The sequence below is a fragment of the Bombina bombina genome, chromosome 9, assembly GCF_027579735.1.
Source record: "Bombina bombina isolate aBomBom1 chromosome 9, aBomBom1.pri, whole genome shotgun sequence".
Lineage (NCBI taxonomy): Eukaryota > Metazoa > Chordata > Amphibia > Anura > Bombinatoridae > Bombina > Bombina bombina.
In genome coordinates, this window is record NC_069507.1 from 24,625,660 (window position 1) to 24,641,251 (window position 15,592).

At 41.9% G+C, this 15,592-nt stretch overlaps 1 protein-coding gene across 2 annotated transcripts in view; it reads right to left on the bottom strand.

Annotated features, from left to right (window-relative positions):
* The window catches only part of NFKB2 (nuclear factor kappa B subunit 2), a 178,584-nt gene that overhangs the window by 106,401 nt on the left and 56,591 nt on the right, over positions 1 to 15,592 (bottom strand). For both annotated transcript variants that reach the window (XM_053691952.1, XM_053691953.1), the window contains exons 2-3: positions 3,714 to 3,786; positions 3,008 to 3,048 (exon numbers count right to left, since the gene is read on the bottom strand). In XM_053691952.1, coding sequence (XP_053547927.1) covers positions 3,008 to 3,048; positions 3,714 to 3,786 — 114 coding nt within the window. The remainder of the gene's footprint in view (positions 1 to 3,007; positions 3,049 to 3,713; positions 3,787 to 15,592) is intronic.

The window sequence follows — 15,592 nt, forward strand, 5'->3', positions numbered from 1 at the left end:
ATGCAGATATAGATACTGAGCACACACTATCCTCTTCATATGCAGATACAGATACTGAGCACACACTACCCTCTTTACATGCATATATAGATACTGAGCACACACTGCCCTCTTCATATGCAGATATAGATACTGAGCACACACTGCCCTCTTCTTATGCAGATATAGATACTGAGCACACACTACCCTCTTCATATGCAGATATAGATACTGAGCACACACTACCCTCTTCTCATGCAGATATAGATACTGAGCACACACTACCCTCTTCATATGCAGATATAGATACTGAGAACACACTATCCTCTTCATATGCAGATATAGATACTGAGCACACACTACCCTCTTCTCATGCAGATATAGATACTGAGCACACACTGCCCTCTTCTTATGCAGATATAGATACTGAGCACACACTACCCTCTTATCATGCATATATAGATACTGAACACACACTGCCCTCTTCATATGCATATATAGATACTGAGCACACACTGCCCTCTTCATATGCAGATATAGATACTGAGCACACACTACCCTCTTCTCATGCAGATATAGATACTGAGCACACACTGCCCTCTTCACCAGAAATGCTTGTGCAATGTAAAATGCCGACAGTATATGCTGTCAACATTTAGCGATGCCGGACGGACATGATTCAATGCAGTGAAGTTTTTATTGTGTAATTGCCAGTTATTCAACTCAACTGTATTTAGCTGTCATTTAAAGGGATAAAAAATCCAAAAATTTAATTTTGTGATTCAGACATATCAAAACATTTTTAAAAAGTTTCCATTTTACTTTTTATAAAATGTTATTCTTTCCCATGATATTCTGTGTTGAAGAGATACTTAGGTAGGCGTGAGGTGCACTACATGACAGGAAATAGTGCTGCCCTCTAGTGCTCTTTCAAATGGATAACATTCTTGCAAAACTGCTGCCATATAGTGCTCCAGAAATGGGCCGGCTCCTAAGCTTACGTTCCTGCTTTTCAACAAAAGATATCAAGAGAATGAAGAAAATTGATAACAGAAGTCAATTAGAATATTGTTTAAAATCACATGCGCTATCTGAATCATGAAATGAACATTTTGGGTTTTATATTCCTTTAAGTTTAATGTCACCTCAGCTACTTGTGCCCTTCACATAAAGAGATCTTTCCAGGCCAGATCCTAAACACTGCTCTGAATGAGTAAAAACAGAACTGCAGACCCATCTGTTAAAGGGAAATGAACCCCCTTAGATACCTAGATAGGCAGCGTGCACGTGTCTGAGCACTACATGACAGGAAATAGTGCTGTCATCTAGTGCTCTTGAGAATGTTTAACATTGTTATTTAATGCTGCAGACACGTGCACACTCCTGAGCTTACGTACCTGCTTTTCAACAAAGGATTACAAGAAAACGAAGACAATTTGATAATAGAAGTAAATTGGAAAGTTGTTGAAACTGTGTGTTCTATCGGAATCATGAATATGTCACTTGATGCTGCACAAACCAAACAACTAGCTGTTTAAAGGGACTTAAACGTCAAAATCAAACTTTCAGGGATCAAATACAGATTGCAAATAAAAAAATCCAATGTACTTCTGTTATTAAATGTATCTCTTTCTCATTTGTGTAAACTCATCTCCTTTCCATAAGAGCATACTGAGGTAGGCTAAGGAGCGTACACATGTTTTCAGCACTATATGTATAAAATTGTCAGAAACATTTTTGCAAACATTGCTGCCATAGAGTGCACAAGACACGTGCACTCTTCTCTACATTTCAACCATGGAGGCTAACAGGTTAACAATATCAGGGGCTCCCATATCAACAGCGCCCTCTCTGGCTGTTTGAAATCAGCAGACGCTAAACCATATAACTGCTTCTCTGTGATGCGCACTTATGCAGCTGTCCTGGACAAATATGGCAGCGCTGAACAGCCATCTTGAAAACCTGCAGCCTAACTGTAAAGGCAAATCCACACACTTTCCTTATACTGTGACCCCTGCAGTGCATTGGGGGGGGGGCGTGATGAACGTGAAGCCCAACCCCCCTGTAGTAAAACCAACACTGAAGGCAAGGCCAGAACAGCACCCTAAAGCTTTAGACCAGGGGTGTCCAAACTTTGCTCTCCAGAGGTTTTGGAACTACATTTCCGATGATGCTCAGCCAGCATTTTATCTAGCTGAGCATCATGGGAAATGTAGTTCCAAAACCTCTGGAGAGCAAAGTTTGGACACCCCTGCTTTAGACACTGTAGTTACGCCCTGAAACTAAAGTCATAGATGTAATATATTTCCCTGTGTATTCTATTTTAACACGTAAATGTCTTGGTCCCCAGCCCTATAAGGAGCAGAATATGCAAATAAGCCAGCTGTCAATAAATTGCGACATTTCTGGTATGTTGCTTTTGGATCCGTTTTTATCTTTATTGTTCCATTTTTGCGCTTAAAGGGACACTGAACCCAAATTTTTTCTTTCATGATTCAGATAGAGCATGTAATTTTAAGCAACTTTCTAATTTACTCCTATTATCAAATTCTCTTCATTCTCTTGGTATCTTTATTTGAAATGCAAGAATGTAAGTTTAGATGCCGACCCATTTTTGGTGAACACACTGTGTTGTTCTTGCTGATTGGTGGATAAATTCACCCACCAATAAACAAGTGCTTTCCATGGTCTGAACCAAAAAAATAGCTTAGATGCCTTCTTTTTCAAATAAAGAAAGCAAGAGAATGAAGAAAAAATGATAATAGGAGTAAATTAGAAAGTTGCTTAAATTTGCATGCTCTATCTGAATCATGAAAGAAAAAATTTGGGTTCAGTGTCCCTTTAATGGAGAGGTTATGGGATGGGCTAAAATGTGAGTCAAAAGAGTAAATAGTTTTGTAACATTTTTCAAACCTGACCCAAGATTTATAAACTAAAAATATTTTTTTTAGTGCCAAAACCACTCCCAGTGCAGTTAGGATGACGCAGAGTGTGTGAATAGTTTTGTGTTCATGGTTCTTTAACTCACCTGCTTGGGTTGCTCAATAATCGCCAAGTATGGGCCATTGTCTGCACAGAAAAGAGAAAACTGTCACATGAATATAAAAAGCAGATTTATTAATAGACAACGGCTTGTCATTTTTTAACCATTGTTGGGGAAATAATGCATTACTATTAATTTATGCAGCCACCTATAACTACCAAGGGATTCGAATGGCCAGAAAACATATAAAATAGAACCTTTTTTTTATAATAATCTAATCAATTTAAGTCTAATATGCTACATAATTATCCTGCAGCACAGACTACAGACTTTGTAGTTAGAGTTTTCATGTCCGTTTCCTGTTCTTGCGATTTGTTTGAAATGGAGCTGGTTACTCCACAACCATTGTCAGCAATGCATTGAATAAGAGTATTATACACATGTGATTTTATAGCTCTAACAAAGTCAGTGTAAAATTTGTGCTGCTGATGCTGAATAAACTGTTAGTTTACTGGGATTTAGCTATGATTCACACTAAAAATGTTTTATGCACTTGTAAATATAACAGATGTAAAAATGTGAACAATTTCCAATCTCAAATCCAAAATTGAAATTAGTTTAAAAATGTTAGCTCTGCATTTGAGATGATACCTGAAGATTCTATAAAATAATCCCCAACTACACATGTAAATGATGTGCGCACATTAGATACCGGATTGTCACACTTAGTTCTCGTCTGCAGTGTACTTACGTGCCTCCGGTGTTGGCTCATTCTCATCCACCAGATCACTGGAATGGTCATAGGTATCCAGTGTAACCATATACTAAACAAAGAAAAGAAACAGATTTCAGTCTGGCAGGAAAGGGTATAATCACTGTTAACTTGATATTGAACTTGCTTTAAAGGGACAGTCTACTCCAGAATTTTTAATGTTTAAAAAGATAGATAATCTCTTTATTACCATTCCCCAGTTTTGCATAACCAACACAGTTATATTAATATACTTTTTACCTCTGTGATTACCTTGTATCAAAGCCTCTACAGACTGCCCCGTTATTTTAGCTCTTTTGACGGACTTGCATTTTAGCCAATCAGTGCTGACTCCTAATTAACTCCACAGGAGTGAGCACAATGTTACATATATGGCACACATGAACTAGCGCTGTCTATCTGTGAAAACTGTCAAAATTCACTGATATAAGAGGTGGCCTTCAAGGACTTAGAAATTAGTATATGAGCCTACCTAGGTTTAACTTTCAACTGAGAATACCAAGAGAGCAAAACAAATTTGATGATAAAAGTAAAATGAAAACAGAATTTATGTTTACCTGATAAATTACTTTCTCCAACGGTGTGTCCGGTCCACGGCGTCATCCTTACTTGTGGGATATTCTCTTCCCCAACAGGAAATGGCAAAGAGCCCAGCAAAGCTGGTCACATGATCCCTCCTAGGCTCCGCCTACCCCAGTCATTCGACCGACGTTAAGGAGGAATATTTGCATAGGAGAAACCATATGGTACCGTGGTGACTGTAGTTAAAGAAAATAAATTATCAGACCTGATTAAAAAAACCAGGGCGGGCCGTGGACCGGACACACCGTTGGAGAAAGTAATTTATCAGGTAAACATAAATTCTGTTTTCTCCAACATAGGTGTGTCCGGTCCACGGCGTCATCCTTACTTGTGGGAACCAATACCAAAGCTTTAGGACACGGATGAAGGGAGGGAGCAAATCAGGTCACCTAAATGGAAGGCACCACGGCTTGCAAAACCTTTCTCCCAAAAATAGCCTCAGAAGAAGCAAAAGTATCAAACTTGTAAAATTTGGTAAAAGTGTGCAGTGAAGACCAAGTCGCTGCCCTACATATCTGATCAACAGAAGCCTCGTTCTTGAAGGCCCATGTGGAAGCCACAGCCCTAGTGGAATGAGCCGTGATTCTTTCGGGAGGCTGCCGTCCGGCAGTCTCGTAAGCCAATCTGATGATGCTTTTAATCCAAAAAGAGAGAGAGGTAGAAGTTGCTTTTTGACCTCTCCTTTTACCGGAATAAACAACAAACAAGGAAGATGTTTGTCTAAAATCCTTTGTAGCATCTAAATAGAATTTTAGAGCGCGAACAACATCCAAATTGTGCAACAAACGTTCCTTCTTTGAAACTGGTTTCGGACACAGAGAAGGTACGATAATCTCCTGGTTAATGTTTTTGTTAGAAACAACTTTTGGAAGAAAACCAGGTTTAGTACGTAAAACCACCTTATCTGCATGGAACACCAGATAAGGAGGAGAACACTGCAGAGCAGATAATTCTGAAACTCTTCTAGCAGAAGAAATTGCAACTAAAAACAAAACTTTCCAAGATAATAACTTAATATCAACGGAATGTAAGGGTTCAAACGGAACCCCCTGAAGAACTGAAAGAACTAAGTTGAGACTCCAAGGAGGAGTCAAAGGTTTGTAAACAGGCTTAATTCTAACCAGAGCCTGAACAAAGGCTTGAACATCTGGCACAGCTGCCAGCTTTTTGTGAAGTAACACAGACAAGGCAGAAATCTGTCCCTTCAGGGAACTAGCAGATAGTCCTTTTTCCAATCCTTCTTGAAGGAAGGATAGAATCTTAGGAATCTTAACCTTGTCCCAAGGGAATCCTTTAGATTCACACCAACAGATATATTTTTTCCAAATTTTGTGGTAAATCTTTCTAGTTACAGGCTTTCTGGCCTGAACAAGAGTATCGATAACAGAATCTGAGAACCCTCGCTTCGATAAGATCAAGCGTTCAATCTCCAAGCAGTCAGCTGGAGTGAAACCAGATTCGGATGTTCGAACGGACCCTGAACAAGAAGGTCTCGTCTCAAAGGTAGCTTCCAAGGTGGAGCCGATGACATATTCACCAGATCTGCATACCAAGTCCTGCGTGGCCACGCAGGAGCTATCAAGATCACCGACGCCCTCTCCTGAGTGATCCTGGCTACCAGCCTGGGGATGAGAGGAAACGGCGGGAACACATAAGCTAGTTTGAAGGTCCAAGGTGCTACTAGTGCATCCACTAGAGCCGCCTTGGGATCCCTGGATCTGGACCCGTAGCAAGGAACTTTGGAGTTCTGACGAGAGGCCATCAGATCCATGTCTGGAATGCCCCACAGCTGAGTAACTTGGGCAAAGATTTCCGGATGGAGTTCCCACTCCCCCGGATGCAATGTCTGACGACTCAGAAAATCCGCTTCCCAATTTTCCACTCCTGGGATGTGGATAGCAGACAGGTGGCAGGAGTGAGACTCCGCCCATAGAATGATTTTGGTCACTTCTTCCATCGCTAGGGAACTCCTTGTTCCCCCCTGATGGTTGATGTACGCAACAGTTGTCATGTTGTCTGATTGAAACCGTATGAACTTGGCCCTCGCTAGCTGAGGCCAAGCCTTGAGAGCATTGAATATCGCTCTCAGTTCCAGAATATTTATCGGTAGAAGAGATTCTTCCCGAGACCAAAGACCCTGAGCTTTCAGGGATCCCCAGACCGCGCCCCAGCCCATCAGACTGGCGTCGGTCGTGACGATGACCCACTCCGGTCTGCGGAATGTCATCCCTTGTGACAGGTTGTCCTGGGACAGCCACCAACGGAGTGAGTCTCTGGTCCTCTGATTTACTTGTATCTTCGGAGACAAGTCTGTATAGTCCCCATTCCACTGACTGAGCATGCACAGTTGTAATGGTCTTAGATGAATGCGCGCAAAAGGAACTATGTCCATTGCCGCTACCATCAAACCGATCACTTCCATGCACTGCGCTATGGAAGGAAGAGGAACGGAATGAAGTATCCGACAAGAGTCTAGAAGTTTTGTTTTTCTGGCCTCTGTCAGAAAAATCCTCATTTCTAAGGAGTCTATTATTGTTCCCAAGAAGGGAACCCTTGTTGACGGAGATAGAGAACTCTTTTCCACGTTCACTTTCCATCCGTGAGATCTGAGAAAGGCCAGGACAATGTCTGTGTGAGCCTTTGCTTGAGGAAGGGACGACGCTTGAATCAGAATGTCGTCCAAGTAAGGTACTACAGCAATGCCCCTTGGTCTTAGCACAGCTAGAAGGGACCCTAGTACCTTTGTGAAAATCCTTGGAGCAGTGGCTAATCCGAAAGGAAGCGCCACGAACTGGTAATGCTTGTCCAGGAATGCGAACCTTAGGAACCGATGATGTTCCTTGTGGATAGGAATATGTAGATACGCATCCTTTAAATCCACTGTGGTCATGAATTGACCTTCCTGGATGGAAGGAAGAATAGTTCGAATGGTTTCCATCTTGAACGATGGAACCTTGAGAAACTTGTTTAAGATCTTGAGATCTAAGATTGGTCTGAACGTTCCCTCTTTTTTGGGAACTATGAACAGATTGGAGTAGAACCCCATCCCTTGTTCTCTTAATGGAACAGGATGAATCACTCCCATTTTTAACAGGTCTTCTACACAATGTAAGAATGCCTGTCTTTTTATGTGGTCTGAAGACAACTGAGACCTGTGGAACCTCCCCCTTGGGGGAAGCCCCTTGAATTCCAGAAGATAACCTTGGGAGACTATTTCTAGCGCCCAAGGATCCAGAACATCTCTTGCCCAAGCCTGAGCGAAGAGAGAGAGTCTGCCCCCCACCAGATCCGGTCCCGGATCGGGGGCCAACATTTCATGCTGTCTTGGTAGCAGTGGCAGGTTTCTTGGCCTGCTTTCCCTTGTTCCAGCCTTGCATTGGTCTCCAAGCTGGCTTGGCTTGAGAAGTATTACCCTCTTGCTTAGAGGACGTAGCACTTTGGGCTGGTCCATTTCTACGAAAGGGACGAAAATTAGGTTTATTTTTTGCCTTGAAAGGCCGATCCTGAGGAAGGGCGTGGCCCTTACCCCCAGTGATATCAGAGATAATCTCTTTCAAGTCAGGGCCAAACAGCGTTTTCCCCTTGAAAGGAATGTTAAGTAGCTTGTTCTTGGAAGACGCATCAGCTGACCAAGATTTCAACCAAAGCGCTCTGCGCGCCACAATAGCAAACCCAGAATTCTTAGCCGCTAACCTAGCCAATTGCAAAGTGGCGTCTAGGGTGAAAGAATTAGCCAATTTGAGAGCATTGATTCTGTCCATAATCTCCTCATAAGGAGGAGAATCACTATCGACCGCCTTTATCAGCTCATCGAACCAGAAACATGCGGCTGTAGCTACAGGGACAACGCATGAAATTGGTTGTAGAAGGTAACCCTGCTGAACAAACATCTTTTTAAGTAAACCTTCTAATTTTTTATCCATAGGATCTTTGAAAGCACAACTATCCTCTATGGGTATAGTGGTGCGTTTGTTTAAAGTGGAAACCGCTCCCTCGACCTTGGGGACTGTCTGCCATAAGTCCTTTCTGGGGTCGACCATAGGAAACAATTTTTTAAATATGGGGGGAGGGACGAAAGGAATACCGGGCCTTTCCCATTCTTTATTAACAATGTCCGCCACCCGCTTGGGTATAGGAAAAGCTTCTGGGAGCCCCGGGACCTCTAGGAACTTGTCCATTTTACATAGTTTCTCTGGGATGACCAACTTGTCACAATCATCCAGAGTGGATAATACCTCCTTAAGCAGAATGCGGAGATGTTCCAACTTAAATTTAAACGTAATCACATCAGGTTCAGCTTGTTGAGAAATGTTCCCTGAATCAGTAATTTCTCCCTCAGACAAAACCTCCCTGGCCCCATCAGACTGGGTTAGGGGCCCTTCAGAACCATTATTATCAGCGTCGTCATGCTCTTCAGTATCTAAAACAGAGCAGTCGCGCTTACGCTGATAAGTGTTCATTTTGGCTAAAATGTTTTTGACAGAATTATCCATTACAGCCGTTAATTGTTGCATAGTAAGGAGTATTGGCGCGCTAGATGTACTAGGGGCCTCCTGAGTGGGCAAGACTCGTGTAGACGAAGGAGGGAATGATGCAGTACCATGCTTACTCCCCTCACTTGAGGAATCATCTTGGGCATCATTGTCATTGTCACATAAATCACATTTATTTAAATGAATAGGAATTCTGGCTTCCCCACATTCAGAACACAGTCTATCTGGTAGTTCAGACATGTTAAACAGGCATAAACTTGATAACAAAGTACAAAAAACGTTTTAAAATAAAACCGTTACTGTCACTTTAAATTTTAAACTGAACACACTTTATTACTGCAATTGCGAAAAAACATGAAGGAATTGTTCAAAATTCACCAAATTTTCACCACAGTGTCTTAAAGCCTTAAAAGTATTGCACACCAAATTTGGAAGCTTTAACCCTTAAAATAACGGAACCGGAGCCGTTTTTAACTTTAACCCCTTTACAGTCCCTGGTATCTGCTTTGCTGAGACCCAACCAAGCCCAAAGGGGAATACGATACCAAATGACGCCTTCAGAAAGTCTTTTCTAAGTATCAGAGCTCCTCTCACATGCGACTGCATGTCATGCCTCTCAAAAACAAGTGCGCAACACCGGCGCGAAAATGAGGCTCTGCCTATGATTTGGGAAAGCCCCTAAAGAATAAGGTGTCTAAAACAGTGCCTGCCGATATTATTATATCAAAATACCCAGAATAAATGATTCCTCAAGGCTAAATATGTGTTAATAATGAATCGATTTAGCCCAGAAAAAGTCTACAGTCTTAATAAGCCCTTGTGAAGCCCTTATTTACGATCTTAATAAACATGGCTTACCGGATCCCATAGGGAAAATGACAGCTTCCAGCATTACATCGTCTTGTTAGAATGTGTCATACCTCAAGCAGCAAGAGACTGCTCACTGTTCCTCCAACTGAAGTTAATTGCTCTCAACAGTCCTGTGTGGAACAGCCATGGATTTTAGTGACGGTTGCTAAAATCATTTTCCTCATACAAACAGAAATCTTCATCTCTTTTCTGTTTCTGAGTAAATAGTACATACCAGCACTATTTCAAAATAACAAACTCTTGATTGAATAATAAAAACTACAGTTAAACACTAAAAAACTCTAAGCCATCTCCGTGGAGATGTTGCCTGTACAACGGCAAAGAGAATGACTGGGGTAGGCGGAGCCTAGGAGGGATCATGTGACCAGCTTTGCTGGGCTCTTTGCCATTTCCTGTTGGGGAAGAGAATATCCCACAAGTAAGGATGACGCCGTGGACCGGACACACCTATGTTGGAGAAAACTTGTTTAAAATTGCTGCCCTATCCGAATCATGAGAATTTAGTTTTGACTAGACTGGCCCTTGGAATAAGAGTGAACTGTAAAAGAGAAAATAAAGTAGGTAACCTATTTCCATAACTGACAAGACAATCTGGTGTCACAGGGTTAGAATGTTGCATATTGTTGTAATGAAGAAATGTAACTGTTATAGGGCTGGTGTTAACTCTTTGCGGTATATTTATTAATGTGCGAGTGGACATGATACGATGTAGTGTATCATGTCCGCCGCACATCGATAAATGCCGACAGAATACGCTGTCTGCATTTATCATTGCACCAGCAGTTCTTGTGAACGTCCACTAGCAGGGGGTGTCAATCAACACGATTGTATTTGATCGGGTTGATTTCTGTTCGCGGCCTCAGCGCAGGAGGACAGGTTATGGAGCAGCGGTCTAGAGACAGCTGAATCATAACTTCTGTTTCCGGCGGCATCAAACTCCATACTGAGCCTGATAAATATGCCCCTATGTCTGTAAGAGAACACCGTAATGCAATGCTCTCTCAGTGGTAGCCACAGGTTAATCAGACAATGACACTTTCCCACTGATGACCCTGACCCTATGAACATCTTCTCAGTGCAGCCTTTTGCCAGTATTGTGTTATTAACGGCTGGACTTTGTCACACTCCGGGGCCACCACAGTGTTTTTTTGAAGATTCTCTGATGTCTGTGAAGCAATAAAGATGTCAACTCAGTTCTTAGCTGAGTATTCAAGTGACATTGTTCCTATTTCCACAGCTGTTTCTTCGGTGCCGCCTTTTCCTTCTCCTCCATGATGACTCCTATTTCTCTCTTTCTCATGTCCCTCAGCCTCTCTCACTCTGTGTGTCTTTACCAGTCTGTGTGCCAGTCTCTGCCCCTCTTTCTATACTTTATTCTAGAGGTATTGGTGGCCCCAGTAATGTGATGCAGTCATTTTCTTCTGCATAGTCTGGTTTGTATCAAGAAAAGCAACAATCTAACCTTACAATAGACCCAAGATCTTTACCCCATGTTGACCCCTTTCATTGCATAAAATTTAGTTTGGCCGCTATTTTCCAATATATCCCTTTTTCATCTGTAAATTCTGCATCTGATTTTGACTTGGCATTGTGGGCACAAGTTGAGTCACAGTTCTCTGTGCCTTGAGCATTGGCTTATAGAGCCCCTGTCACAGCTTTCCGGTTAAGTGTTCATAATAAGGTGACAGCAAGTTTTTGTACCACCCTGCCAGGTCCTACTTTGTCATTTGTAGCCATAACCAAGTCAGTGATGGTGGTTGACCCAGGAGCTTTTCTCTGGAAACAGGAGACATAGGGGTCAATTTATGAAGCAGTGAATGCCGTATCCGACCGACTCCGCTTTTGGTCAGTCTGAAACAGAAGTTAAGAAGCAGCGGTCTTAACACTGCTGCTACTTAACTAGTCCGTCACCTCTGAGGCGCCGGACAGCAATCAGCCAGACCGGATATGATCAGGTTTAGTGACACCCCCTGCTATGGGCCAATGTGTGGCGGGCACCATTGCACAAGGATTTTAACGAGAAATGCTTGTGCAATTATAAATGCATTTTTTTTAAAAACATTTTTAAAGTGAGTCCATCATTCTACCACTATACACCAGTATTGATCTCCAGCCTATCAATTGGACTTTCAGTCTCGTAATTGTTTTTATACATTTTTTACACATTTATTTGATACATCTTATGTTGAAAACTGTAAAACTTTTTCTATTGTGGATCCACATTTTCAATTTAATTGCCTTATTGTATGTTTATGCCATTTTGAAATCCGTATGTTAAATAGGGAAGTTTGTAAATAAACCTGTTTTTACACCACTAGCCCCATCGACACCTAGACCATTTTTGAGGCGCTCTGAACACAAACACATATTGCTATTCCCCTTTAGGCTAGCTAGTTAGCCTCTGTTCAGAGCTACAGGGGCACCTTATCTATGGCGCTATATCAACAACACATATCCAATAATAAATGCCGACAGCATACAATGATAATTCGGCCCCTAGGAGTTCAGTTTGATGTCACTAATTTAGTGGGTCACTGGCCTGGTGCATTATTAGCCTAAGTTGAGAATGAAACAACTTTTTGTCTCCTTCCTCTTATTCCATACAGTTTAAGGTTCATGGGATAAAAATGTAAGGGTCAATATAACATTTATAAATGTCTTCCCATAGGCTGCTCTTTGTCATGTGATGTAACACTATCTCGGTGAGGATCGGTGGCCTATTACTGAGAAGGATTCCATCTGGCACTATACATGGCTAACGTTGCTATTCCTCTAGAGAGAAGACACAAGAACCTTGTACCTAACTTTTTCAGTTTAGAAATTGACTCAGTTGCTAAAACTCACTCTTCAGTAATGAAAAACTCACATAAAGCTATCTTCTCATGTCTCCTAAAGCCAGATAGGGGCAAGTATGTAGCAGGGTTAGGCTTGTGAAGCCTGTAATGTACACTGAATCTTAGAACAGGAAAATCAACAATTTACAAACAGCAAAGGGTAGAAAAAAATTATGAAATCATATTGTAAAGCTGTTTAAGTAACACTGAGCTCTAACACAGCTTATATACAAAACGTAACAATATAAACCTACACATTACTGTAACACTGAATACACACTGTGTAACACTGAGCTCTAACACACCTTATATACAATGTAACAATATAAACCTACACATTACTGTAACACTGAGCTCTAACACACCTTATATACAATGTAACAATATAAACCTACACATTACTGTAATACAGAATACACACTGCATAACACTGAGCTCTAGCACACCTTATATACAATGTAACAATATAAACCTACACATTACTGTAATACAGAATACACACTGTGTAACACTGAGCTCTAACACACCTTATATACAATGTAACTATATAAACCCACACATTACTGTAACACAGAATATACACTGTATAACACTGAGCTCTAGCACACCTTATACACAATGTACCAATATAAACCTACACATTACTGTAATACAGAATACACACTGTGTAACACTGAGCTCTAACACACCTTATATACAATGTAACAATATAAACCTACACATTACTGTAACACTGAATACACACTGTGTAACACTGAGCTCTAACACACCTTATATACAATGTAACAATATAAACCCACTCATTACTGTAACACAGAATATACTGTATAACACTGAGCTCTAACACACCTTATATACAATGTAACAATATAAACCTACACATTACTGTAACACTGAGCTCTAACACACCTTATACACAATGTACCAATATAAACCTACACATTACTGTAACACTGAATACACACTGTGTAACACTGAGCTCTAACACACCTTATATACAATGTAACTATATAAACCCACACATTACTGTAACACAGAATATACACCGTGTAACACTGAGCTCTAACACACCTTATATACAATGTAACTATATAAACCTACACATTACTGTAATACAGAATACACACTGTGTAACACTGAGCTCTAACACACCTTATATACAATGTAACTATATAAACCCACACATTACTGTAACACAGAATATACTGTATAACACTGAGCTCTAACACACCTTATATACAATGTAACAATATAAACCTACACATTACTGTAACACTGAGCTCTAACACACCTTATACACAATGTACCAATATAAACCTACACATTACTGTAACACTTAACCCTGTCACATATATGTCCCCAATTTGCAGTTTGTTATCTTATCTTCTCCGCTGAAGCCAAACAATAGAGATTTTGTTAACACAATGATAGTTGCAGGCCCTCTCATCTACATGTGTAAGTTCAGATTGGCTCCTCGAAAAAAAAAGGAAAGTCGTGGGTGTAGTTCAACCATTAGAAAACTATTGCAGTAAACAAGGTGTTAATCTGTTCTAATAGCATTCAATCTCTGTTGATATGTTAATTGCAAGGTTGCAGTAAAATGTTGTAAATACAAGTTGTTTAGTGTCTCTTTAAGAACTGGAGATATTTTAGAGGCAACTCCAGTCCATTTGCCAGAGCTTAAACGCTTCCTCTAACCTCCCACACCATGTGCTTTTTAGTAAAGCAATAGCTGCTGTCACCATGTAAACAGGATGTAGACAAGGAGGGTTTTCTCACATATTGTGAATCACAGATGACAGATCCCACTAGTAACAATAGATACTCATTTGCACCGTGACACAAATCACAGCAACAAATGTCTGTGCGCTTCAGCCATAAGCACCCAATGATCAGGCAGTAAGGAGCCATGAGGAGCAGTGATGAGGCAGTGAGGAGCAGTGAGGAGCAGTGAGGAAGCAAGGAGGAGCAGTGATGAGGCAGTAAGGAACCATGAGGAGCAGTGATGAGGCAGTAAGGAACCATGAGGAGCAGTGATGAGGCAGTGAGGAGCAGTGATGAAGCAAGGAGGAGCAGTGATGAGGCAGTGATAAGCAGTGAGGAGCCATGAGGAGCAGTGATGAGGCAGAGAGGAGCAGTGATGAGGCAGTGAGGAGCAGTGATGAGGCAGTGAGGAGCAGTGATGAAGCAAGGAGGAGCAGTGATGAGGCAGTAAGGAACCATGGGGAGCAGTGATGAGGCAGTGATGAGGCAGTGAGGAGCAGTGATGAAGCAAGGAGGAGCAGTGATGAGGCAGTGATAAGCAGTGAGGAGCCATGAGGAGCAGTGATGAGGCAGAGAGGAGCAGTGATGAGGCAGTGAGGAGCAGTGATAAGGCAGTGAGGAACAGTGATGAGTCAGTGAGGAGCAGTGATGAGGCAGAGAGGAGCAGTGATAAGCAGTGAGGAGCCATGAGGAGCAGTGATGAGGCAGAGAGGAGCAGTGATGAGGCAGTGATGAGGCAGTGATGAGTCAGTGAGGAGCAGTGATGAGTCAGTGAGGAGCAGTGATGAGTCAGTGAGGAGCAGTGATGAGTCAGTGAGGAGCAGTGATAAGGCAGTGAGGAGCAGTGATGAGTCAGTGAGGAGCAGTGATGAGGCAGAGAGGAGCAGTGATAAGCAGTGAGGAGCCATGAGGAGCAGTGATGAGGCAGAGAGGAGCAGTGATGAGGCAGTGAGGAGCAGTGATGAGGCAGTGAGGAGCAGTGATGAGTCAGTGAGAAGCAGTGATAAGGCAGTGAGGAGCAGTAATGAGTCAGTGAGGAGCAGTGATGAGGCAGTGAGGAGCAGTGATGAGTTAGTGAGGAGCAGTGATAAGGCAGTGAGGAGCAATGATGAGTCAGTGAGGAGCAGTGATAAGGCAGTGAGGAGCAGTGATAAGGCAGTGAGAAGCAGTGATGAGTCAGTGAGGAGCAGTGATGAGTCAGTGAGAAGCAGTGAGGAGCCATTAGGAGCAGTGATGAGGCAGATAGGAGCAGTGATGAGTCAGTGAGGAGCAGTGATAAGGCAGTGAGGAGCAGTGATGAGGCAGTGAGGAGCAG